The 27,994-nt window shown below is 43.2% G+C and overlaps 1 protein-coding gene and 1 non-coding gene across 3 annotated transcripts in view; one reads left to right on the top strand and one right to left on the bottom strand.

Moving 5' to 3' along the window:
- Positions 1–11,057: 11,057 nt before the first annotated feature.
- Positions 11,058–11,129, bottom strand: TRNAD-GUC (transfer RNA aspartic acid (anticodon GUC)). Its single transcript has one exon. It is a non-coding gene; the product is annotated as a tRNA-Asp (tRNA).
- A 443-nt stretch (positions 11,130–11,572) lies between these two features.
- LTA4H (leukotriene A4 hydrolase) overlaps positions 11,573–27,994 on the top strand; it is a 41,370-nt gene continuing 24,948 nt past the window's right edge. Inside the window, exons 1-6 of one of the 2 annotated variants that reach the window (XM_055118546.1) lie at positions 11,573–11,815; positions 15,628–15,758; positions 17,580–17,700; positions 21,848–21,916; positions 23,534–23,638; positions 25,772–25,824. In XM_055118546.1, the coding sequence (XP_054974521.1) occupies positions 11,657–11,815; positions 15,628–15,758; positions 17,580–17,700; positions 21,848–21,916; positions 23,534–23,638; positions 25,772–25,824 (638 nt within the window). In that variant the 5' untranslated portion in view covers positions 11,573–11,656. The remainder of the gene's footprint in view (positions 11,816–15,627; positions 15,759–17,579; positions 17,701–21,847; positions 21,917–23,533; positions 23,639–25,771; positions 25,825–27,994) is intronic. The other variant, XM_004602754.2, reaches the window with a different exon arrangement.

Raw genomic sequence — 27,994 nt, 5'->3', positions numbered from 1 at the left:
AGCAGGTAGGGTATTTGCCTTGCACAAGCTGACTCAGGTTTGATTCCTTCCTCCCTCTCAGCTACCCTCTCAAGCTACCGAGGGTACCCTGCCTGCAAGGCAGAGCCTGGCAAGATACCAGTGGCGCATTCGATATGTCAAAAACAGTAACAACAATTCCACAATGGAGATGTTACTGGTTCTCACTCGAGCAAATCAATGAACAACGGGACAATGACGACAGATAGGCCAAATTCCCAAACCACAGAGTCAATAACATTAAAATCAAGAGACCCAAACTTTAACAACTGAACTTAGAAAGGTTCCTGTCAAGAGGGCAGGCTGGAGATGGAGGATTTGTGGTAGGATATGACAGAAAAGCTGGGGACATTGGTGGAGAGAAGTTGATACTGTTTGGAGGATCTGTAATGCAATATTATATGTCTAATATTCAACTATGAATAATTTTGTAAATTACGGTGTTTTAATTAAACTTTTAAAAATAAAGGAGTTGTGTCAAGTATTTATAGTATGAGATGACAGCATTCTAACTTTAGTTCCATAGATTTTGATTTTTGATTCATTATCAAGAATCTTCCCCTTCATGGGGCTAGAGTGATAGCACAGAGGGTAGGGCATTTCCTTGCACTTGGCCGACCTGGGTTCGATTCCCAGCATCCCATATGGTCCCCTGAGCACCGCCAGGAATAATTCCTGAGTGCAAAACCAGGAGTAACCCCTGTGCATCACCAGGTGTGACATAAAGTGTAAAAAAAATAAAAAGGAATCTTCCCCTTCATGTTGCAGAGAGGACTCTTTTTAAACTCCTTTAAACAGCATGAGGGGGCCAATTATTTAAAATTTAGAATTCCAGGAGCACACAGCCACAAAAGCAAGCATGCAACATCTCATACTATTCAGAACAAGCAATACAAAGTAAACTATTTAGCATCTGCCTATGGGGCAGTCTTGAGTGGTGGTGGGAAAACTTAAAAAAATGGTGGTGGGAAATTGTAATGGTGGTGGGATTGGCGGTAAAATAATGAATGTAATCAATGATTGTGAATAACTCTAAGAAAATAAAATTGAAAAAAAAATTACAAAAAGACTCTTCTCCTTCAGACCAAGGGGCTATGTTCAATTTTTAATTGCATGAACGTACCCTCTATGAGGGCACTAGCTCAGACCGGATGGCTTGGAAAAAAAATAGAGAGTTCAAAGTTGGATGAAACAGGAGGATATCATGCTGAACACAGAGGGTCAAAAAGAGAAGAACAATTGATGTCCCTCATAAATCCAGCATAAAGGAACATAGAACAGGAGTTAATAATGTCCAGTGATAAAAGACCCTGAAAGGCTGACTACTGAACTGAGTTTGCTACAAGTATGTGTGGGGTGGGGGTGGGGGTGGGGTGAGCGAAAGGAACCCAGAGACACTGGTGGAGGGACACTGCCACTCTGGGACCCTGGGGAGGAAGCAATATTGTTCCTGAAACATTACTATTGCCAGTCTGTAAATCATTGTACCTAAATTTAAAATAACTAAAAAGGGGGCAAGAGATATAGTACAGAGGTGTAGGTGCTTGCACACGCACTTGTATACAACCAACCGAGGCCCAGTTCAATCTTCAGCACCCCATATTGGTCCCCCAGCACCTCTGAGAGTGATCCCTGAGTACAGATCCAGGAATAAGGCACAAGCACTGCCGGGTAAGACCCAACCCTCCCCATAATAGCTCTATAGCACTATCATCCCACTGTTCATCGATTTGCTTGAGCAGGCACCAGTAACGTCTCCATTGTGAGACTTGTTGTTACTGTTTTTGGCATATTGAATACACCACGAGAAGCTTGTCAGGCTCTGCCGTGTGGGCGGAATACTCTCAGTATCTTGCCAGGGTCTCCGAGAGGGACAGAGGAATCGAACCCAGGTCAGCTGTGTGCAAGGTAAATGCCCTACCTGTTGTGCTATATAGCTCCAGTCCACGGACAGTGCTTCCCCATAATAGCATAATAAAGATATTAAAATTTTGTAGGAGTTATTCCAATAAGTTATTTCAATCTCCTGCCCTTGCACCGGGCTGTCTTCACTGGGGCCCCCCTTGAAGATGGGGGCTGGTTAATTTTCCCTCCCTGCCCCAAACAGAGCCCCCACAGCGGAAATCCTCCAGAACCCAGCCACAGCCATGTTTAAGGCCACTCTCCACATGTTCGGACGAGCCTCAAGCATGAAGGAATCAACAGAGAAACCCAGGTGTGCGGGGACCCGTCGCTGAGATCTCCAAGCTGCTCGGATCAGGACTGGGCCTCCTCTACTCAGATCCCTCATTTTCCAGTAGCTTGGCAGTCACACCCACAAACTGCCCCCCGAGTCCCCCACCCAGGCACTATGTAATCTCATCAATGGCCAAGATCCAGAGACTATAAAACAAAGCTCCTGGAAGAGAACAATAGAGAATCTCGCACGGCAGAGCCTGGCAAGCTACCCGTGGCATATTTGATATGCCAAAAACAGTAACAATAATGGGCTTCATTCCCCTGACCCTGAATGTGACAAGGACGAATGGAGACTTTACTGGTTCCCGCTCGAGCAAATCGTTGAGCAACTGGATGACAGTGATACAGTGATTTCAACAAGTGGGTTGGTGGTAGTCAGAGGGGGAAACTAAGTGTGTGTTATCCAAAATAGTCACCGCTGTTTACTATTTTAATGGATTGAACAAAATAAATCAATAAAAAGTTCATCTATTCAATGATACTAGCAGATCTCAAGTGTTTGACAATAGTCACCTGGTCATCCGAACAATTTCACCCAGTGGTGACTGATGCAACCAAAGTCAGTTGCATTAATATAGAACATTGTCAACACATAGAAGATTTCATAGATTTTATAGAGGACTCACTTATCCTGAGAAAGGGTTCTTCCCAATAGCTGATCTGAACATGGGTCACTCAGAAACAGCTGGGAGGTCATAGGTCAGGGAGGGAGTCGGGAAGCGGCAAGAAAGAAGAAGCCTTTCAGTGCCCCGGCTGGCCAGCTCCAGGCCCAGACCGAAGTGGAGATGGCAAGTCTCCATGAGCATTGGCTGCTTTCTCAGGGGAGGTGAAGTGGAGAATGTCTGGACCACCTACAGGTCCCTGGGTCAGCTCTCTTCCAGCTCAAGACCTTGTAGCTGAGTTTGCCATTAAATTGTGCAAAAGGTGCCTGTCCCTGCAAATGGAGGCACATGGTTTCCTAAACTCCCAGCTTTGCCCCGTCCCCAACAGGTGCTTTTTAAATAAAAACTCCTTCTCTGCATCATTATCATAAGTATTTGCTCATACATGAACCTCCGTGATGCTTCACTTTCTTTTTTGTTTTGCTTGGTTTGGTTTTGGGGTCACCCCTGGTGATACTCAGGGGTTACTTCTGGCTCTGCACTCAGGAATTCATCCTCACAGCTCTGGGGATCATCTGGGATGCCAAGGATCACGGCAAATGCCCTGCCCGCTGTATTATTTCTCCAGTCCCTGAAATTGGGCATTTTGTTTTTCCTGATCTGTGCATGACATTTTCTGAACTGTGCGCTCCTAGGACCTCTGTCCACATGTTCTCATGATCTTTCACTCTTTGGAAACTTTGCAACCTCTGCCCTAAGTAAAAATGGTTTTCGAAATGGTCTGGGTGAAAGGAAATTTCATCTTGTCTCAGTGTTTCATGCAGTGGGGATAAGAAGAGAAGTTAGAGAAAGGTCTGGCTGGGGAGATGGGGTAGGCTGGAAGGACAGATTCACACAAGATCTGCTCAGAGTGAATAGGGCCCACACAAGTAGCTGGCTTTCAGAGCCCGAGTTTCTTCTCTTGACAATGGGGATAGTTAAGATGCCTGTCCCATGACAGCTGCAAACTCCCACCAGGGCCCTCAAGGTCCCTGCTTCCTGGCATAGCTGGAAATGTGTAGCCTATCTCCTCTTTCATCAGGGCTGGTCTGTGTGACAACCGGATATTGCAGAAGTGGTGGTGTGTCACTTTGTAGTCTCAACGATGCTGGAAAGGAAACTTCTCTGTGGCAGTTCCTCCCACCACTTCTAGGGACAGGCAGAGCACCTGCCAGCCCACAGAGGATGGGTGAGTGGTAGTTCACAGAAAAATTCCACAGAAAATACAACGGATCTCTTCTTTGCAAATGCATCTGGGGGTCTGAGAAATGGGACTTATTTTTTTAAATTTGCCCTTAGTATTCAAATGCTCTTAACAATCATTGGAAGTACTTAGCCTTTTGATTATTTTTACAAGGTCTAGATTCAGGAAGGACCAGGAAGATTCATGAAGGATCAGGAAGGTTCAGGAAGGATCCTCAGAATAAATGGACATGTGCTCACAGTTAACAGACAGGCAGACAATTTAAAAACTCTTATTTAATATAGGTATATTGTTTAACAGATATGACTTGTGAGCAGTGATCAGAAACAACGACATTTTATTATTCTACTCTTTCATTCACCCATATTATAAAAGTCCAAGTTCATAACTTTTCTGGGTCCTGGGTGATTCAAAATTCTAGGGTCACAAATTGTATCTTCGGTGTAAAGGTAAGAATGTAAGCAGAAATGAATCCATGAAAACGTGAGCAGAAATGATAGGACCAAATGATAGAACCCACCCCAAGTGGCAGGCTTTCAGAGCCCGAGTTTCTTCTGTGGACAATGGGGATAGTAAATCCCCATCCAACTCCAAAATAAGGTGGTTTGATTTAATAAACAAAACCAATGTTTGTCAAACACACACACACACACACACACACACACACACACACACACCCCGCAGAATTTATAAACAAATAAACATTAGGGGAGAGTGTGCTCTCTCCTGACTCCCCACAATTCATTCTTTCTTTCTTCCTTTCTTTTTCTTTCTTTCTTTCTTTCTTTCTTTCTTTCTTTCTTTCTTTCTTTCTTTCTTTCTTTCTTTCTTTCTTTCTTTCTTTCTTTCTTTCTTTCTTTCTTTCTTTCTTTCTTTCTCTCTCTCTCTCTTTCTCTCTTTCTTTCTTTCTTTCTTTCTCTCTTTCTCTCCCTTCCTTCCTTCCTTCCTTCCTTCCTTCCTTCCTTCCTTCCTTCCTTCCTTCCTTCCTTTCTTTCTTTCTTTCTTTCTTTCTTTCTTTCTTTCTTTCTTTCTTTCTTTCTTTCTTTCTTTCTTTCTTTCTTACCACTTGGTTTTGGCTAAGTCTTGTTGCTCCCATGAAACTCATTTGATGCCTGCATTGAACTTGGTCTTCATTTAAGGGCCAACCACCTGAGTGCTCCTTCATCATTCAGACTCCCACAGTGATCTGGTGGTTTCATTTGAAGGTTTCCATTTCCCCCACAAAGTTTATAATCTCCTCAGTGACAAGTGAGAATTAGCAGTTCCTTGGCACCTGTGATAGGCACAGTCAGAGTGATGCCTGCCCATTCTGAGTGCCCACATTAGACCCAAGTGAAAGAGATCTGGAGTGACTATTTTCCACATGAAGGCCCAGAGATGGAAAGGTTGAGAAAGGATTAAAACACTCAAAAGTATTTATTTTTTTCTCTGTTTGATTCCAAAGAGTAGAAATAAAAAAAATTTTTTTAATCCATCACAAAGCACCATTGCATTTCTGATATGAAGTTATTCTGGTCGACTCTCTTTAGAAATTCCTTTTGCATTTCTTGAGGATAACATGCTTTGTAACTTGTTGGGTGCTGTGAAGAGTTCAGAGAAATGTGGGGACAGCCTGTAGAAGCTTTCCATCTCAATTCCTGTGGGAACAGAAAGGTGGAAAGAAAGAAATGAAAGTAAAGCAGAAATTTACAGGCCATTCTCCCAGTGTGTGGTGACAACTCATGAGGTGACAGAGAACCCAGAATTAGCCTGTGTTAGGGGAGATATAGTGCACAACGAAGAATCTGTGGCTGAATACTCTCACCAACCAATTTCTACCTGACCTTGCTTTATAAGTGTCACTTAATAATTGATTGATTAATATCAGATCACAGGCAAGGGTGCTCTGACTCACCTGCTGTATGAGTGTGTTGGAAGAGACCCTCCCCAGTGTTCTGGACTGAGGAACTGAGAGCGTTCCAGGGCTGTCCTGGAAGACATTTTATTTTATTTTATTTTTTATTTATTTATTTTTTTATTAATAGTTTATTTTTAATTACAGTTGGGTACAGTTACAGATTTATACATTTTTGTGCTCATGTTTCTCCCTTACAAAGTTTGATAACCCATCCCTTCACCAGTGCCCATTCTCCACCACCAGTAAACCCAACATCCCTCCCCCCTTCCCCAGTCCCGTCTCCCCCCACCCCACACTGCCACTATGGTTCTCTCTCTCTGATTAGGTGTTGTGGTTTGCAATAAAGGTGTTGAGTGGCCATTGTGTTGTCTCTAGTCTATATTTGGCCCGCATCATCTTTCCCCCACATGACCAACAACCACATTTTACTTGGTGTTCCCTTCTCTGAGTTGCCCAGAATGAGAGAACAGCCTCCAAGCCATGGTGACAACCTCCTGGTACTTATTTCTACTATTCTTGGGTGTTAGTCTTATAGTCTATTATTCTATATTCCACAGATGAGTGCAATCTTTCTATGTCTGTCTCCCTCTTTCTGACTCATTTCACTTAGCATGATACTTTCCATGCTGATCCACTTATATGCAAACGTCATGACCTCATTCTTTCTAACAGCTGCATAGTATTCCATTGTATAGATGTACCAGAGTTTCTTCAACCAGTCATCTGTTCTAGGGCACTCGGGTTTTTCTGGAAGACATTTTAAACAGTGAAACTACACACACACACACACACACACACACACACGCACACACACACACACCAAACAAACAAAAAACACACAAAAAATCCTCAAACAAAAAACAACCCACAAAAATGTCAGCAGGGGCTCTACATAAGTCTTAAAAGGGATCCTTATTTACTATATAAGAAGCAAAAGCATAACAGGACTCCAGTCAAGCTCATGCGGATATGTGCACCTCGGGCACTCAGTTCAGTGAATGTAAGAAAACACGCAACCCGGAGATTCTTCTTCCAGCTATTTATTAAGAAACCTTCTCATGCAAACAGAAAAAAGGACGAACGAAGCATGGACTAAGGACGAACTAAGGAAAAGGAACCAGGGGGGGCCCTAGCTAGGCAGCTTCCCTCCTTATATACCTCTCGCTGCTTGTTTTCGCCCACGTGTCTGCATCTGATAGGTTAGTTACAGCTTATGGGCGTGGCAAGACATCCTGTTTCCTTATTAGGAATGGTTTTCGAAGCACACAGGTGTTGTTTACCAAGAAAGGTGCAATTTACAAGCACAGTGCAACTGTTGTTGCAAAGCACGGTCCGTGGAGGCTCTCCACAAGTGAACATCCACAAATAACCAAGAAAGCGCTGCAAGCACTGATTTGGCAGTGAGAAATCAATTTTAGCAACTAGCCAAGTTCACAAATGCAAAATCTATGAATAATGAGGTGTGTGTGTGTGTGTGTGTGTGTGTGTGTGTGTGTGTTTGTTCATGTCCATAATATTTGAAGAGCAAAAAATGGAAGGAGAATGTCTTGGAGGGAAAAACTTACAGGGAGTGGGGCATGAACAGGGCATGCTAGGAGTGGGGAGGACCTTCCCGCAGGGTGACCTGAATGGTCATGGGGAGATGTGTCTGCAAGAAAGGAAGTGGAGTCTGGCTGGAGGCAAAGAGGTGGTGGTCAGGTGGAACTGGAAGGAGTTAGGCAGTTAGCTCCGGGGAGGAAGATTTATGGTGACCGGAAAGAAATCTGAAAAAGGCATTTAGGAGGGTGCTGGTAATGTTCTGTTTCTAATCTGGGAGCTGATTGTATCAGCATGTTTATGTTAAAAAGTTCAGTGAAACACACATGATATATGCATTTTATATGAATGGATCACATGCTTCAGTGAAAATATTTTTGAAGTGTCATTGGCAATAGGGAGATAAGAGAATTTCTCTATTGCTAGCAAACATGTGGCCTGGTGACATCAAAGGACAAGGGAGGGCTCAATGGGTTACTATCTCTCTGCCTGAAATGAGTAAAATACCAAGAACCTTGTCTTTGCCTTCCTTCATACACTACCCATTCATCCCATAACATGCTCAGACAGGGAATTATACTGACCAGGACTCTAAGACATGCCATTAACATAAAAGTTGATATTGAAGTAAACTGATAATTATGCTCAGTGTGGTTGGTGCGGTCTTGAGGAGATTGTTAAGATATGAGAGGGGCATGGATTTGAGGGTACAGGACTCTGGACACCAAAGTTCACAATAAGATGATGGCACATTGACAGATAGGGGTAGGCAGGATGGTAAAACAAATTAATCATTCAATTGAGACCAGTTGTCTTAGTAAAGGCAGAAGTCCCTGTGAATGAAAAAAATTCCAAATGGCACTCACTCATGCAAAGTGAAAATTTAGGCCCGGTGGAATTAGGGTTAACATTTCTGCTTAGAATTCATGGTTTGGGATGTTTTTGTTTTACTTTGTTTTATTTTGTCTTTCAGAGACTTTCAGATACCCAAATGTGTGCACTTTTTCTTGTTGTTAGAGTAAAATTTAATCCTTGGAAGCACTCTCCAGGCTGCATTCAACAACTATCCTGTGCTTCTTAAATCTCCCATCTCTTCTCTAGAAACCCTTTCACCTCTTGATTTAAATATGTTAGTTCTTCAATCCAGGAGGGAAGAAAGGAAGAAAAAGAAAGAAAAGAAGAAAGAAAGAAAGAAAGAAAGAAAGAAAGAAAGAAAGAAAGAAAGAAAGAAAGAAAGAAAGATAGGGAAGGAGGGAGGGAGGGAAGGAGGGAGAGAGGGAAAGAAAGGAGGGAAGGAGGGAAGACTTAAGGGGAAGGAAGGAAGGAAGGAAGGAAGGAAGGAAGGAAGGAAGGAAGGAAGGAAGGAAGGAAGGAAGGGAGAAAAAGAGAAAGAAGGAAATAAAGAGAGATAAAGAGAAGAAGGGAGGGAGGGAGGGACAGAGAAAGGAAGGAAGGTGGAGAAGAAAGAAACAAAGAAGGAAAGAAAAAAGGAATGAAGGAAGGAAGGAAGGACAGGAAAGAAAAGAAAAAAAAGAAAGGAGAAAAGCACTTCCTTAATGCCACAGTCCTTTGTTCTTCGTTTGCTTTTCACATTGGCCAATCCTCTTGAGAGAATGTCTTCGTTCCCTTCTCTTTTGTTGCTCAACTCACTGGTATTGGCCTCCACCTTTCATGAAACCACAATGAACAAGACCCCCATTTTCCTTACCCCCACTCATTGCAAAATCCAAAGAAAACCTGGTACTTCTTATGTTAGTGGCCCTCTAAGTTGCACTGGACATGGCTGCTTGGCTCTTTCTAGCCTCAAGAGTTCCTCTAACTGCTCCCCACCCCACTTTCAAAATTCTCTCCTTTGTTGAGGCATAACTGACCACAAATTGTAAAATATTTAAAGCTTACATCATGGTTATTTAATGTATGCACACATACACATATGAATACATGCATTGTATGTATGCATTTTGAATGTATACATTGCAAAAGGGTTCCCATATATCTGTCAGATAAAAGTAGTTTAAATTTTGACATTTTCCTAGCTTCCAACATGTTTCACGGCTCTTTATACTCTCTATGTTTTTATGTTGTTTTGTTGGCGGGGGTAGGGGGGCTACCAGGGGTGAGGGGGGTGGGGCACTCCTGCCAGTTCTCAGAGCTTTCTCCTGAGTCAGAGCTCAGGGATCACTCCTGCAGTGCTCAGGACCATATGAAATGCCAGGGATTGGACCAGGGTCAGATTCCAAGGCAAGCACTTTAAACCTGAACTATCTCTCTAGCCACACACCCTTTACTTGCGCTAAGCTTATTTACTATATTATTTGATACTCTCCAATCTACCTGAAATTTCCCCAGAGCTATGACTAGAAGATTCCAAGTGACTAAGGACATCTTCACTTTGACTCCACTGCGTCCAAAGTTGAACTGAGATCAATCCCACCTTCTTCACATAGTCTTTGTCTCTGGCATGACTTCCCAAGCTCTGCCAAAAATCTGAGAATCCCTTTGGGCTCCTCCTTTTTAACCTGGGAATCCACTTATCTCCTAAAGTATTACTTTTTCTTCCCTTTATTTTAATAGTTTCCTGCCTTTGAGTTTGATAAGTCTCTGCAGACCACCAGCATTCTCTTAATTACATGAATTGTTGGACACTAAGTGGTGGACACCGGACCCTAACAGAATCTTGATCTTTTTTTTTTATCCTTAAAATATATTTTATTTCGCCCCAATAGACCAGAACTATTTGTCATTTCAACATGTAGTCAGTATAAAAATTATTGAAGTATTTTTTACATTTTTATATGAATCTTTAAACACCTAGATATTTTACAAAGTATATATGTGATAAATGTTTCATAGTTAAAATGAAATATAGCAAAGTAATAAATGTCCACTCAATAGAAAAATATCCTACTCCGCTTCTGGTTTTTATTTATTTATTTATTTATTTATTTATTTATTTATTTATTTATTTACCGTGAGGGTGCAGTTACAGAGTTTCGTGCCTGTGTTACAGTTATACAATACTCGAGTACCCATCCCTCCACCAGTGCCCATTCTCCTCCACCGATGGCCCCAGGGTCCCAGGGGCTGTCTCCCCCGCCCCCCCCCCCCAGATTCTTGATCTTGGTGCTCCTCCCGCTTAAACTCCTTCAGTGGGTGCCCCTGTCATATTCTCCTGGAGGGACCCAGACCTCAGCTACCTGTTCCAGTTCTGATTCCAGTGTTCCAGGCAGTGCATCTGCAGATTAAAAAAAAAAAATCCTCTCGTTATTACCAGAAATACAAATATATACACACACACTCACACACACATATTAAAAAGGACTAAGGGAACATTTGTTTAACAATTTACTTGTGCTGGGTTGGCATTAAAGATATCAAACTCAAAGACAGGAGAGTAACAAAACAACTTTTAAAAGTGAATCATATATCACACTTGACGTTTCTTTTTGAGTGCTTGTGTGAGATACTTTTCATTTTCAGATGGGTGAACGAACTCGAAGAAAAAAAAAAACATGTTGTGTGCCTCCCCGTCGGGGAATCGAACCCCGGTCTCCCGCGTGACAGGCGGGGATACTCACCACTATACTAACGAGGAACTGCACGAGAGGCAGTCTCCAAGTAAGTCTCTTATCCTGCGCAGCCCGCTCCGCCCATCCTATCATGAACCACCAATAGGTCTTCCGTTTTTTTGTCTCGCTTTTGCAGCTTCCGCCCCAGTTGCAGTGGACTGAAACAGCGCATTCGGTTTGACCAGCCCGCGCCGCATCTCACTTCCGAGTGCCCACCCTCCTCTAACCGCCGGGTCCCTTTCCCCTCCCTCCTCCTCCTCCTTCTCCTCCTCCTCCAGCTCCAGCTCCAGGAGCCCCCTCCAGCCTGCACAGCTCGGTACACACTCTCCCAGGGAGCATCACGCACACTTCGTCGCACTGCACCCTGGGAATTGTAGTTCCACCCCCCCTCACACGCCACTCTCCTCCGACTTGCACGAACTCCCCTTCCCGATGGGCATTGCGAACTCCTCCTCTTCTTTACCCCTTCCCTCCTTTGCTCGGTCTCAGTCGAGTTGTCTGGCAGCGCCAGCGTTGGGGTGTCCATCGGTGTGCGGCGGGAATTCTCAGAGCCATGCCCGAGGTCGTGGATTCGTGCTCCTTGGCCTCTCCGGCTTCCGTTTGCCAGACCAAGCACCTGCACCTACGCTGCAGCGTCGACTTCACTCGCCGGGCGTTGACCGGGACCGCATCCCTCACGCTCCAGTCCCAGGAGGATAATCTGCGCAGCCTGGTACGGTGGCACGAGCCCCCCGCTCCGTGCCCGCCTCTCTCCCGGGCCGTCCGCCTCTCGACCCCTTGGCCCACGGCGGCCCCAACCCGGCCCCCGTCTGCTGCGCGCACACCTTGGGGCGCCTCCGCCGCCAGCACCCTTTATTCTGCACCCCCTCTTTAGCTCGCGCTCACTTACACCCCCTCTGCACCTCACGACGTTTCTGCCTTCCTCCCGGACCCCCCTGCCTAGTGTTTAAAGGGCTTCCCGCCTCCCGAGTCCCCATGCACTCCCGGGCGCCCTTTCCAAGCCCAGCGCTCGGGTTTCAGGTTGACTTGAATCCTCCCACCCCCAACGCAATCCTCCTTTCGGATAATCCTCGTTCCCTGCTCTGATTCCCCCCTGTGGCCTCCTCGTTTCCTCCGCCCGCAGCCCAGAACTCCGTCCTGGGGCCCCGCTGTTTCTTCCAGTCCTCAGCGCATCTTCCTCGGGCCGTGCGCGCCTCTGAGCCCTGTCCCATGGCCAGCTGCTCCCGGTGCCACCCTTCCCTGATCGGCATCTTTATTTCAGACCGCAGGTTTGCAGCCCACGACGCGCAGGTCGTCGTCATGCGCGGCCCGGGTCCCCAGTCCCTTTGAGGAGTCCCAGCCGTGCACCCCTCTGCGCGCCCTGCCTTGTCCAGACACCTCCAATCTCTGCTGTCCGACTCTGTCCCGGCCTCCCTCTTTCCTGTTTCCTGATTCTGGACCCAACTTCTGTCCATTCAGGGCTGCTCTAGGCCATTCAAGTTTTCTAAAGATGTTTTAAAGACAATGTTGCAAGAAGTAATTACCTAGCCTTTTAGAGTATCTCGTTCTACCAGCCCTCTAGCCATGTGAATGATGAAAAGCTTTGGATTCACGGATTGTTAATTGATTTTTAAAAAATCTGCCCAACATAACCTGTTTTATGTGTTCTAACTCAAGTTGTTTGATAGTATTGGAATTGTACGTGCATAGTTTCATAAACGAATGAATGTTTTAGACACTTAAAGGGGATCTTAAGGACCGGTAACAAAGTAGTTTCATGAATAGTTCATCTCAAACACGGCCCTAAGCCACTTTGATGTAGGCGGGATGGAAGGAAATCAGTAAGGTCCATTACTTGGATATAAGAAGATTATATTAGAATTGATCGTTTTCATGACTCCTCGTGCTGTGAAATAGTTCTGTATTTTGAGTGGACTGATAGGAACTAATATAACACTTTCTTAGTCCTTTAGCATTTTGCTGGGCTAATTCTGAATTGAAAATTAGTTAACACTTCAAAGTAAGTTTGTACAAAAGTGCTGTATAGAAGAAACTAAGAAGGAGATAACTATTTCCTTATAGATTGCACTTTGATCTGCCTAAGTAATGGTGCTATCTTTTATCGAAACATTACCTAGGCAGAATTGCTGAACCAAAGTCCTGTTTCCATGCAGTCCTCCATTCAGTTATTTATCTTGTATTTGGGGGTTACACCCAGCAGTGCTGAGGGCAATTCCCGGCTCTGGGCTCGGGATCCTTCCTAGTGGTGCAGGGGGCTGGGACCATATGGAGTGCCGTCTCTTGCAAGGCCAGCGGTCTGTCCACTGTTTTGTCTTTCAGACCCCTATCCTCCTTTCATTAAAAGAAAGTGACTTTTGGTTGCTTATCACGGTTTATAATAAGCAATCTTGAACTGCTCTGAGGTAAAAGCTTTACCTCTAGCCCACAAGTATGCAAGACTCAAAATGTTAAAATCTACTGTGTTGAAAGTCTGGGGGCAGGGGGAGGGGGAGGAAGGGGAGAGAGGGATTCCTCACCGAAGTTCCCGTTGAAAACTCTGCCCCATTGTCTTGCATTCCCCAAATCTCTAGAGAAGATTTCTAAGTTCTGGTTTCTGGTTGGGATGTCTGTTTCGTAAATTAAGCCTGGAAGTATAATGTTCGATTTTATGCAAGGGAGGCTAATTGTAGTACAGGGACATCTGTTTTTAATTGCTCGCTTATTTATCATGATATTCGGAGGCCAGCAGTTTGGGTTTTTTAATATTTAAAGGTAGCTTGTTGCTTTCCTCCACTAGAGCGTTGGCTCTTGAAGGCAGGAATATGTTTTGGCACTTTGTATCTCAAGTTCTTAGTATAGTATCTGGTGTGTAGCAAACACTTAGAAGTTTGAATTAGTGGATGAATTTAACCAGGAAGCAGTGACTAACAGAAACCCCCACAAACTTCTTCTGAGCTGTACTGTGTCCAGTGGGAGCTGACTGGACTGGGGTTTGGCATCAGCCCTACCTACCTGTTGAGAGAACTTCCTGTCCTTCTGGGTAGGGATGAAGTACATTCCTTTCCTCTCCTTGGAATTCTTGAGACTGGGGACTGTTGAATGACCTCTAATAGAACAAAATCCTAGCTTTCCCAAAATCCATTTTTTTTTTTCTTTTTGGGTGACACCCAGTGATGCTTAGGGCTTACTCCTGGCTCTGCACTCAGGAATTACTCCTGGAGGTGCTTGGGAGACCATATGGGATACTAGGGATCGAATCCGGATTGACCATATGCAAGACAAATGTTCTACCCGCTGTATTATTGCACTGGCCCCTCTAAAATCTTCTTTAAAAGTGTTGAGTTATGGGCACTGAGATTTAGCACTCGTTTAGTACTCACACTTTTCAAACTTTTGTTTCTTTGATTAAAATGCTCAATTTTTAGACATTCCTTCAGTTCGTGGCCCAAAAAAGGTTTTCATGTCTTGATCAAGATCACATACTGTTTAGTGGCAAAAACATTTTGGTTTTTGGGTTACCCCTAGTAGTGCTCAGGGGCTTTCTCCTGACTCTGCGCTCAGCAGTACCTCCCAGGGGGTGCTCTGGGGTCCACCGTCTTTGGTGCTGGGATGGATTAAGTACCTCCTACCTGCACTCAGGTCACTGAGCTTTCTCTCCAATCCAGGAACTGAACAGACTTCTCACCCCAAGTGGGAGCCAAATCAAGATATTATTATTAATTAAAACAAGAAAGAGTAGAATAGATGCCAGAGTGGGCAGAAGGATAAAATACAGATAAAAAATAAGATGGGAAGCTTGTTTAGAAATACTTTTGTGGCATAGGAAGATTGAAGATTCTAGAGGAGTTCAATTGAGAGTGAATACAAGGTACAGTTTTTAGGGTTCAATGGATGGCTGTGGATGACCGACACTCTAGTACTTGGAGCCACTCCCTTTCTGTCCAGAGCAGATGCCCTTATTTGGCAATGGCAAGAGCTACCCTTCTAATCATAGTCTATGAGTTACATGGTCCAACTTGGTATACCAGAGTGTGTTTTCTAGCATCAAACCAGCAGTGCTAAAAAGTCTTCCTACCAAAGTGCCAGGTTTGTTTTCAGTTTGTTTTCAGAGGCATGACAATAGCACAGGGATTGGGTTTTATGAGTCTATCAAAAAAATATATGGTGAGTTGAACTAAGGAGTTAATGAGGAAATAAACAATTGGTGAATGTTTTTTATGGTAGAGAACTTTGGGTAATAGGAGCAAAGGCATTTTAATTTTGATTTGATTGTTACTTAAAGTCCCATAGTTTTGTGGCTCTCCCAGAGTTACCTCACAACATACATACAAATCTTAGAAAACACACATTTTCAGGTGGTTTAGAATTCCAAGAGAGGGGACCTAAGCCAATGCAAATTTGGTTTCATTGCTACTGTTTCCTTCTGCGTTTTACTCCCCAGAGGCAACTAGTTGATGGTCATAGTAGTAAACTTTGATTTAACTCGTTTTCTCTGGTATATGGAACTGTTTTCCCATCATCCAAAAAATATTTGTTTCATTTTAGATTTTGGATACAAAGGACCTGACAATAGAGAAAGCGGTCATCAATGGACAAGAAGTCAAATATACTCTTGGCGAGAGCCAAGGTTACAAAGGATCACCGATGGAAATCTCTCTTCCTATTGCTCTGTGCAAGTATGAATGTTACCATCTTTCTCCATTAGTAATGACTTATTGGGGAACTGTTTTCAAGTTCATTTTGGTATTTTATCTCTTCCTTTTACTTCGGAGTATGTAGTAATTGGTATGTTATTCCTACTGAGCTCTGTTCAGACTGCATTTGCAGTGAAAATTTTGTGTTCTTACCTTACCTAAATTCATTGTATGAAGATTTGAGACTTTAGATCACTGTTATTTCTCTTAGTTTTACTAATATTTTGAGTTATGAGGGCAGTATGCCATTTCAGAACTGTCTAGAAAGCTTTTACCAGCTGCACATTTTTTACCTTCTCCCTTGGGGCTAGTCACTTTCAATTTTTAACTTTTCATTAATTTTTTTTTGGGGGGCGTGGTCTTGGGCACTACACTAGCTGTGCTGAGGTTACTCTTCGATAAGATGCTCAAGATAACCTTATGTGATGTGAGGGATCGAATCTGGAACCCAGGGCCAGCCATATGCAAGGCAAGTGTTATATTCACTGTACAATCTCTCAGACCGTAAGTACTTTTACTAATAGAGTAATATTGGGGGCTGGAGGGATAGCACAGTGGGTAGGGCGTTTGCCTTGCACGTGGCCGACCCGGGTTTGATTCCCAGCATCCCATATGGTCCCCTGAGCACTGCCAGGAGTGATTCCTGAGTGTAGAGCCAGGAATAATCCCTGAGCATCGCCGGGTGTGACCCAAAAAGCAAAAAAAAAAAAAAAAAAAAAAAAAAAAAATTGATGGCAGGGGCTAGAGATATAGTATAACCTGTAGAGTTCTCGCCTTACGTGTGAGCATCCTGGGTTTGTTCATTGGTTTCCCATCCTATACTCTTAGCCTCACCAGGAGTGATTCCTGAGTGCCAGGTGTGGCCCAAAGCCCCCAAATAAATGAATAAGTATGGTAAGTATAAGAAAAGAAGAAGAATAGCAATAATAAACAGACTCTTTTCTATGTAACAACAAAAAAAGTCCTTGAGATATATTCTGTCATCCAGTCCTTCTAATAATCCCACATATGGTATGACATGCAGTTTATAGATGAGGGGAAGGATCTTCTGATAAATTAGTAATGAGTTCAAAATAGTGGCAACTAAAATTGTCCTATCTGGAGAGCCCGAAGCAAGGCTGACCTAATTTTCTCTTAGAGGGGCATGGGTTTCCAAAGCTCTGGCTGGTTCCTCTTTCTTAGCCCTGCCCAACTCCTCAGACTCTCAGTGGGGTGGGGGAGGGGAAGGTGGTCCGGGAGGGGATGGACTGTTTTATTATTTCCCGACTGATCTTTTAATAAAAAGCATTAAAAAATACAGACAACTCAGAGATCAAGCACATTTTTTTTTTAAAATCATAGATTCAGTGGCCATAAAATGACTCAAATTTTACTTAAAACTTTGCTTAAAACGTTCCAGACATTTCTGAAAACTCAATTTCTTGACTTACCTTGTCCAGTAAGTTTGCTGACAAGCAGAACTCTGGATTAAACCCTGGCACCCCCTACCAGGGCTAACATTTCTAGTTTCCTAAGATCATGAAAAGATGGAACCATGTCACAGAGACCCAGTGTGCCGTGCCTCTGTCTGTCTGATTGTCCCTTCGCCTTCGTTAGCATGGAAGAGTGAACATGATTTCTGAACTGGCATCACAAGAGCAGAGTGAAGCAAACTACCCGAATCTGTGTGACCCGACGGGAGCTCCCTCTTCCCTGTAGCAAGCCCTAGTGGAACAGTCTTTATATTATTCAGTGCCCAGAGTGTGAATTTAGATTCTGGTCAAATTGAATTAGATCCTACTGACATTGGTTTTTTTCCCACAGAAACCAAGAAGTCACTATCGAAATTTCCTTTGAGACCTCACCACAGTCTTCTGCGCTACAGTGGCTCACCCCGGAACAGACTTCGGGGAAGCAGCACCCATATCTCTTTAGTCAGTGCCAGGTAAAGAAAAAAAAAAAAGGAAAGAGGGATTTACTGTGTAGAAAATTCTTACAACAGCCAGGTTCATGAAGCAAAGTGAGCCGGAGACTTGTAGATGTGTGGGTCTTACCAATCGACATTAATATAGTTAATATAGTACTTACAAAAAGAAACCTTGTAGGGCGGGAGTGATAGAACAGTGGGTCGGCGCTTGCCACACACAGGGCTGACCCAGGCGCAATCCTTGGCACTGAATGCGGTTCCTGGAGCCCCACCAGCGCTGATCCCTGAGTGCAGAGCCAGGAGTAAGCCTGAGTACTTTTGGGTGTGGCCAAAACAAAACATAACAAAAATGGAAAAAAGAAACTTTGTCTGGGCTTGATCCTGGCACTCCGTGGTCCCCTGAACACTGCCAGGAATGATTCCCCGGCACCAGGCTGGGAGTAACCAAGTTTTGGGTGTGGCTCAAAAAAACACTGAAATAAAATAAATATGTTAAAAAGCAAACCACTTTTGGCCAGAGAGACAAGAGCGGGCAAGGAGCTTGCCTTTTATACAGTTGACTTGGATTCAGTACTTCGCGCCACTTACAATTCCTGAAGCCCGCCAGGAGTGATCCCTGAGCACAGAGCCAGGAGTCAGTCCTGAGCACTGCTGTGTGTGCTCCCCCACCCCCCTAACAAAATAACTGAAAAAACAAATAGCTTTCTTCCTTTCCATCCCCACCCCCTTTGGCCCCACCTGACAGTGCTCATTGCTCCTGGTCGTGCGAGGGGCCCTGTTGATCAGGATGGCCAGTTGGCCAATCTCTGTCCTCAAGAAACTTTCTTTAATGTGAACTCATTAATTGGACTTTCTAGGGCATATTTATAGTTACATCCCCAGTCCCATAGAATTTGGCATAACGTAGGCACTTAGTAAATGGCCATAGAGTGAGAGGAAAACAAAATTGCTTTATGGACTGGCTACAGAAACTGTCTGCAGTAGGCAGGAAGTGAAATTTAAGATTTCTCAATATTCTTCAGATGCCATTGCCTACAGAAATTCACCATGGAGTTGGTTTTGTGATTTTTTTTTAGACTTTTACTGCACATTTGCAAATAGATGCTATGTAAATACCTTAAATATATATATATATTTTTAATTAATTTATTAAATATATTTTTAAAGTGATTTAGTTTACTTCTTTTCCTTTATTTTATGGTTTTGGGGTTGCATCTGATGATACTCAGTGGTTACTCCTGGCTCTGCACTCAGGAATTACTCCTTGTGGTTGCTTAGGGGACATAGAGGATGCTGGGTATCAAACCTAGGGGGCTGGCTGTGTGCAAAGCAAGAGCTCAACTATTGCTCCCCTACTTCTTTACTTTTTAATTGATTTGAGTTACTTCTGTTTTCAGTTTATAAGCTAAGAATAAAGAAGCATATAATGAGAGACAATTTATCATAAGGAATGATAGATATAATTTCTAGAAGGGAAAATCTAATTATGTTAGTAATCAAATTGTTTACAATTTTAGGAACTCACCTTATTTAATGTTTACTATTAATATTAATTACAGGAACTCACCTTACTTAATATTTATTTCTTAGCATTGTATTGGGTATTTTGTATTTAGTACCGTGTTAGGAACTTTGCATTTTTAATTGTCTTTATTTGTCTTTACTTGTCTTTAATTGTCTTGACAATTAAAGACAATTGTCTTTAATTGTCTAAATATTCCTTTGTAATAGATATTATGTTAAGCTCAAATGTGAATGCGAGACTATAAAAAAAGAATCAATGCTGGTATACCAAATGGGTTATAAATAAGTTTATTATTTTCTATTGTCTTTCCATTGAAATATCTTTTTTTTTTTTTCTTTTTGGGTCACGCCTGGTGATGCTCAGGGGTAACTCCTGGCTTTGCACTCAGGATTTACTCCTGGTGGTGCTTGGGGGACCATATGGGATGCTGGGAATTGAACCTGGGTCGGCCACATGCAAGACAAACGCCCTATCCACTGTGCTATCACTCCAGCCCCTGAAATATCTTTTTAATCTAAGAATCCTCAGCTTAACACTATGACAGAAACTGGTTTAAGCAAGAAATTACAATTGTAGGCTCTTTTAGAGATATCTAATATCTGATTCGTATTTTTAATAGAATGTTCATTATCTAAAGTTGGCAAAAAAATGTAAAATTTGTGAGTCATAGAAATATGAATTGTGGGACTGGAGTGATAGCACAGCGGGTAGGGCATTTGCCTTGCACGTGGCCGACCCAGGTTCGATTCCCAGCATCCCATATGGTCCCCTGAGCACCGCCAGGGGTAATTCCTGAGTGCATGAGCCAGGAGTAGTAGTCCCTGTGCATTGCTGGGTGTGACCCCCCAAAAAAAAATACGAATTTTGAATATATTGCTCTGTTGCTTATTGGTATGTTTGAAATATAGAAGAAAGATTTCAGCTAAATTCAGAAATATCTGCAGTGGGTAAGAAATACAGGAACTGTGAATGTGTGCCAACAGCAAAGCTCATGCCTTTCATTCAGGAAACCTAGTTTTAATCACGAGGCTTGCAAAAAAGGAAGAAAGGAAGGGAGGGACAGAGGGAGGAGAAAAAAGAAACATATAGCTATGACTATGTTTTGTTTGATGAATTTGCTTGTGGTTTTTCCTCTATGAATATTTGCCTGGTTTGATCTTATCTAGTAAAATATCTGCCCCCCCGCATTACTGTTTCACTTAACTCAAGACCATTAAGCAACTCCCGAGGCAGGGTCTTGGATTCCTGTCTTGGGAGAAAGAACCATCAAAAGATGAGGAATGGGACAGAGGCGGGTGCCTTGGGGGAGGAAGGGAACGAGCATGGTTCATAATGGTGTTTTGTACTGTTCCACTAAAACAGTCACTGTTTGGGCGGACACCAGTAACATCTCTCATTGTGAGACTTATTGTTACTGTTTTTGGCATATCCAGTACGCACGGGTAGCTTGCCAGGCACTGGCGTGCGGGCTCCATACTCTCGGTAGCTTGCCGGGCTCTCTGAGAGGGGCGGAGGAATGGAACACGGGTCGGCCGCATGAAAAGCAAACGCCCTACCGCTGTGCTATCACTCCAGCCCACTAAAACAGTCATCAGAAGTTATTTCTGGTAAAAATTCCTGCTCTCACAAGGCTCCTATCTAAATTCTTTTGGGTAGTTAAAGGAGAGGATGAGGTTTGTCTCTGAATCTGTTGGGTTATAATTAATTACCGTTAGCTCAAAAATAATCCTTAGGAAAAAATGGCCCATTTCAGGGAGTCGTGTTCCAAATCCCTTCATGAAGAATGAGTGCACACTTAATTATAATAAAACAAAAACAAGACACCAGGATTTCTCCCTAATTTTCACTTTTCAAGTTTGTTGCACATTGATATTTCAGGAATTCTAGGGACATTTTCCTCTGAGTTCCTCAGAACACTGGCATTCTTTAGACATTAGTAGCTAATCAGAGCAAAGAAAAACGGATTTCTTCTGAAAGTCAGTGAGAAATCAAACCGTGTTCTTCACTGTGGGTCTTTTCAGAGCTTTTAGGCAGCTAATGTGCTACTCTCACATCCAAACTGCAATCTAGTCTGCCCTGGTTCTTGCATTTATTTCACCAAAGAGCTGTTTCTCCTCAGGGTCCCAAAAAGCTCCTGACCGCAAATGCTCAGCACACAGAGTAGGAAACACTAACTTTGCTTCAACTGAAGCTTGAGGGTTGGTGACATGTTACGATGGAAAGTTAGGGGCCCGAGAAATAGCACTGCAGGTAGGGTGCTTGCCTTGCACGTGCCCCAACTCAGGTTTGATCCTCAGAATTCCATACGGTCCCCCAATTCTGCCAGGAAAGTCACTTTTTTTTTTTAAGCCATGATTCTATTTTTGCTCATATCAGGGATCCCAAGAAATGTGAGACATTTTCATTTTCAAAAGAATGATTTGGGGATGTGGCTGGTGATAGAGCACAAGCCTTTCGTATATAAATTCAATCCCTGGCACTGCAAAACACACAAACAAACAAGCAAACAGACAAAAAACCAGAAACATAAAGAATGTGTTGAAGAACAATGGAACAGTTTTAATTTCATAATGCCTGGGTGTTTAGGAAGGAGGAATAACTTTCTTTTCTTTCTTTTCTTCCCTGTCCGCCCCTTTGCAGGCTATCCACTGCAGAGCAATTCTTCCTTGCCAGGACACTCCTTCTGTGAAATTAACCTACAGTGCGGAGGTAAATATCACAAGATTTTAACTGGATCAAACAATCTAATTTTACTTACTGGCTGATCGATTTGGGGCCCACACTTGCTGGTGCTCATTCCTGGCTCTGTATCTCTAAAGAACTAGTTCCATGGCGCTGGGTAAGTCCTATGACCTCACAACCCCAGTTTTCTCAGAGCCTAAAGAAAGAAGTGAAACCACATGATTTCCTGCAGGTTTTACCACCCCCACTCCCACCCCTAGTGCCAGGATCTGAGGCCACTATCACATTTGGCCCTGAACTCCTGATGGAGGGACAACTGGGAGTCCTGGCCCAGGCACGAGCAGGGGAGCGTGGTACTTACTGGAGAATGCTTGCTAAAACACAGACCTTCTGGGATTCTGGCATTTATTTGAAAAAATGCTAGTTTCAGAGTCACAGGTGGAGGGTGATACTGGAATGACCAGAGGCTTTGCCCCAGGGGAATCCTTTCCCTGCAGATTTCTAGAGAGAATTATTTCCTAGTTCTGGGCCATAACATTTTGTTTCTCACAATTATGATCCTTTGAAAGACCTATTTGGGGCGGGGAGATAGTTCAAAGAGCTGGAGCACAGGTTTTGCATGTGAGAGGCCTCTATTTAGCCCCTGGCATTGCACCGAGCCTGGAGAAGCCCTCAAGCACCGTGGGTATGTGCAAATGCCACCACTCCTCACCCCCACACCCTGCAACAAGTTCTATTTGTAACACCAGGTTTGTTTTTTTTTTATATTCAATTGTTTAAAGCTCTAATAACTTCATTTGAATTGATTTTGAGGTTATGGAGGACCAAGGGTTGCCCTGGTTACAGGCATGGAGATCGGTGCTTTGTGTCCATCATTTTATCCCTTGCTGGAATCCTATGAGTATTATTATCTCCTTCGATGGGGAAACTGAGATTCAAGGTTATTCGGGAGTTTATGTAATCCCTAAAAGGAAGAGCTGGAATTTTAATCTACTTTTCTATCAAATTCTCTTAATTTGAATGGATAGATTTCTCACATTCTTTTTGTTGTTTTGTTTTGGCTGGTACTCAGGGCTTATTTCTGGTGTTAGTGCTCAGGGATTACTCCTGGCTGTGCATAAGAAATCACATATGAAGTGCCAGGGATTGAACCCCAGTCAGCTGCATGCAAGACAAGGGCCCTACTTATTTTACTATCACTCTGGACTTCTCATTCATTTTTAAGCCATAGCACTAATTTTGTATATGATAAGGAATCACCTGGAGTTTTGGAATCTTGGTATATTTATTGTGTAAATGGTCACTGTCACTGTCATCCTGTTGCTCATCGAGTTGCTCTAGCGGGCATCAGTAACGTCTCCATCGTGAGACTTGTTACTGTTTTTGGCATATAGAATATGCCACGGGTGGCTTGCCAGGCTCTGCCATGCGGGCTGGATACTCTTGGTAGCTTGCCAGGCTCTCTGAGAGGGGGAAGGAATCGAACCCAGGTCGGCCACATGTAAGGCAAATGCCCTACCCGTTGTGCTATTGCTCCAGGTCGGTGTAGATGGTCATGACGAGAAAAAAGAATAGTTTCGATATGTAATTTAAGATACACAGAGCCTTTTATTTATAATGGGAAATGCTTTTCTTCTCCACTAGGTGTCTGTTCCAAAAGAACTAGTGGCACTTATGAGTGCCATTCGTGAAGGAGAAGCGCCGGACCCAGAAGACCCAAGTAGGAAAGTATACAGATTCAGACAAAACGTAAGATTTTAAGACCCAAACTTTTGTTTCATTTGGTGGTGAACGACCAATAGTTTTTTATCCATCCAGAGGACAGAGCTGCATCTGGGATAGCGGCTTCTATGTCTGGTTTCTGTCATTTACTTCTAGTGTGATTTCAAAACAGTCTGATCTACTTGTATTGTTGGCACTGAAGAAAGAGGCAGCTGGAACGCCCACATTAGGGGGCACGCCTCATCCCACTTCCCCTCGCCGGAGCCTACGTTTTCCCTGTTTTCAAGTCATATTTTTGCCAGTTCCAGCACCTTATTCACAAAGGCAAGAGCTTTCTCAGACTGAAAAAGTATCCTATGGGAGCCCGGGGGTGGCATAAAGGCTTAAGGTGCTTCCTTCGAATGTGCCTGATCCTGGTTTGGGGTTTAACCCCCTGCGCCACATGGTCCCCTGGGTATCACTGGAGGTAGTTCTCGAAGCACCTGAGCAATGCTGGGGGGAGCTGGGCGGTCCCTGGCACCAGGGCAGCCTCGGCTCCTAGCACAGAAGCAGCTGATTTTTGGTCAAAAATTGTCAAGAGTGATCCTTTGACAACCTGAGATCACTTGGGAGCCCGGCCTCCCCCCCCCCCCCCCAAAAGAACTTCATTTTTTTTTTTTTTATGGAGCTTTATTTATTTATTTTCTTTTTTTTGGGTCCCACTCAGTGATGCTCAGGGCTGACTCCCGACTCTGCACTCAGGAATCACTCCTGGCTGGGCTATGGCTCCAGCCCAAGAACTTCATTTTTTAAAAAAAATTAATTTAACTTAATTTTTATAAAGTAGTTCACATTTAATAATACATTAAATAATCGAACACCAATCCCACCACCATTACACTTTCCCACCACCATATTTTGGATGTTTTCATCCCGAACCCCAAGCCCTGCCCCATAGCAGACCGAAATAATTTATTTTTTAAAAGATTTTATTACTGAATCACTGTAGGATTGATCTCTACACAGCTGTTAGTAATTTGGTTTCAGTCATACAATGTTCCAACACCCATCCCTCCACCAGTGCACATTTCCCAGCACCCGTGTCCCCAGTTTCCCTCTCATGACCTCCCATTGCTTGCCTCTATGGAAGGCACTCTCTCTCTCTCTCTCTCTCTCTCTCTCTCTCTCTCTCTCGCTTGCTCTCTTGCTCTTGCTCTCTCTCTCTTTCCTTTTGGGCATTGGGGTTTGCAGTACAGATAGTGTAAGGTTATCATGTATATCCTTTTACCTACTTTTAACATTCAGTTCTTGTCCAGCGTAATCATTTCCAGCTATTCTTTCCAGCTATCATCCTGGTCCCTTCTCCATCTTACCTACCCTCTGCCCCCCACACACTTGTGGTTGATTCCAACCATTGACCAGTCCTCCTAGACCCTGTTTTCTCTGGCTGTGGATATGCCTGCTATTAGAGAAAGAATACTTAACTCACTCCAACCTGTTTCTGTGACACTAAGCTCCCATGTTTTTGGAATCGTCTTATTGCTGAAATATTTTGTATAACTCCAGTATGCCAGAAGTGGTGGTTTAGTAAGTTAAATAGAAAAGAATAAGCAATCACTACCAATAAACCAAACAACAAAAAAGGCACAGGGTTTTCATATAGGTTAAATTTTGATGAATGTTTGAAATTTGCCCTGTGGAGTACCACGTTCCGTGTGCTGTAAGTACCAAGTGCAGTAACATTTTTCACATTGCAAAAGCTTTTCTTCTGCGTGCAAGGAAAAGGAAGGAAATGTTTCTAATGTTTTACACCACAGATTTGAGAAACTTTTACACACTAAATATGAGAACTGAGAAATACACAAAATGAGTTCTGTTTGTCGTAGAAGATTCGAAAGGAAATTGCCTTACTTTTTAAGCTTTTTCGTTTTATTGTTTGCTGGGTTTGGGACCACACCCAGTGGTGCCCAGGGCTATGCCTGGCTCTTTGCTGAGGGGTCACTCCTGGTAGTGCTTGGGGACCATGTGGTGCCGGAATTTGAACTGGGCTTGGTCACATACAAGACAATCACCTTCACCTCTGTACTTTTTCTTTGTGCCTTATTTTAAAATGTGAATTGTTTTACTCATGTTTTTGAGTGCTGATGCAAGTATGTTGTGTGTTTTGTTTGTCACTTTTAGGTCCCAATACCCTGCTACCTGATTGCCTTAGTTGTTGGAGCTTTAGAAAGCAGGTGAGTTCTTGAACAAATTTTGAGGTTTATTCAAAGACTTAGACATCTGGAATCTCTATCCTGATTAATTTGTGGGCCATTTGTAAGTTTCTCAAGGTATCAAACTGACCATTGTAGGAAAATTTAAATCTAATCATAAAATGTAAGTTATAATTTTGTTTTATCTATTTGTGCAGTTTCAGGAACCAAACTCAGCACACATATAATATCAAGCTGTACCCCTGGTCTCCATAAGTTAGTTTTCAATTTAAGAGTACTTTCACTAGTCATTATTGAGATTTTCTGTGTATTCCGGAATGAACTTGTGCTGACTTTGAGTTAGGCATCTAGAATCTAATGTAATTTGGCAAATTATTTCTTATAACTTCCAGTTTCTCATTCTTGAGGTTATGGTTATAATATCTGCCTTTTGCTTATCATAGGGTGGTTTTGTGAAAAAAATTAAGATATCTGATGATCTGATAGATAGTATAGGGGTTAAGGAGTTTTATTTTTTTGAGTGTGGTCAAGCGTGGTTTGATCCCTGGCACTACATATGATCTGCTGCAAACTGCCCAGGAGAGAGCTCTGAACATAGCTGACTGTGACTCTTCCCCACCCAGAAAAAAAGAGATTGAATATATGAAAGCACTTGGAAGTCTATAAATATTATTTAAGTATATTTTATTAAAATTTTGCTGACTGAATACCCTTTCTTCTTAATTTTTTGTCCATTACTTTCTTTTTAACATAAACCACAATTTCATTTATTTAAAGATTTTATTATTGGGGCCGGAGCGATAGCACAGCGGGTAGGGCGTTTGCCTTGCACGCGGCCGACCCGGGTTCAATTCCCGGCATCCCATATAGTCCCCCAAGCACCAAGTAATTCCTGAGTGCAGAGCCAGAAGTAACCCCTGAGCATCGCTGGGTGAGACCCAAAAAGCAAAAAAAAAAAAAAAAAAAGATTTTATTATTGAATCACTATGGGATAGATCTTTACAAAGCTGTTCATAATTTGGTTTCAGTCATACAGTGTTCCAGCACCTATCCCTCCACCAGTGTACATTTCCCAGCGTCAGTGTCCCTAGTTTTCCTCCCATTACCTCCTCCCCGCCCCCCAGCCTGTCTGTGGCAGGCATTTTCTCCTCTCTCTCTCTCTCTCTCTCTTTCTCTCTCTCTCTCTCTCTCTCTCTCTCTCTCTGTCTCTCCTCTTGGGCATTGTGGTTTGCAGTACAGATACTAAAAGGTTATCATATATATCCCTTTACCTACTTTTAACACTCAGTACTTTTTGAAATGTCCAGCGTGATCATTTCTAGCTATTATTGTCATCCTGGTCCCTTCTCTCCATCTTACCTACCTTCTGCCCCCCACACACTTGTGATGGATTCCAACCATTGACCAGTCCTCCTAGACCCTGTTGTTCCTGGCTGAGAATGAAGAATGTCTGTAGTCATCACATTTTTTTAAAATGCTAGATGGGCCAAAAGATAGATAATACTGAACTGGCATCCCATATGGTCCCCCGAGCTCCGCCAGGAGCACTTCCTGAGTGCAGAGGCAGGAGTAACCCCTGAGCACTGACAGGTATGCTTCCACCCCTCCCCCCAAAAAATTTTTTTAAAAAATTAAATAAAATGTTAGAAATCTGGATGTGTAGAGAAGTTACACAAATAACCGTGGTGGTAACCCAGCTATGTCTTGGGCAACTCTCATCTTGAATTTCATTTTCTTTACTTCACAAATAGGAATATGTACATTCAAAGATTTTTCTGAGAATGAACAGACCTAACATTGTAAAGGCTCCTTGCTTACAGGAGGCATTCACTAATGATCATTAGCATAGTTGTCACAGCAGCCAACAATTTGAAGCTCTTGTCATAATGTTGTTTTCTGGGGGCTGGAGCGATAGCACAGCAGGTAGGGCGTTTGCCTTACACGCGACCGACCCGGGTTTGATTCCCAGCATCCCATATGGTCCCCTGAGCACCGCCAGGGATAATTCCTGAGTGCAGAGCCAGGAGTAACCCCTGTGCAGAGCCAGGTGTGACCCCAAAAAGCAAAAAAAAAAAAAAAAAAGTTGTTTTCTCTGCATGATCACACTAAACATTAACAAGTCCATGTAGGACTATTTTTTTTACCCAGTTTCCAGACAGTGAAATACAGTTTTAGTAACTGGTTCAGGATC

Source organism: Sorex araneus, chromosome 10 (genome assembly GCF_027595985.1).
Source record: "Sorex araneus isolate mSorAra2 chromosome 10, mSorAra2.pri, whole genome shotgun sequence".
Taxonomy (NCBI): Eukaryota; Metazoa; Chordata; class Mammalia; order Eulipotyphla; family Soricidae; genus Sorex; species Sorex araneus.
The sequence above is the reverse complement of the archived record's forward strand: the minus strand, read 5'-3'. Positions and strand labels throughout refer to the sequence as shown.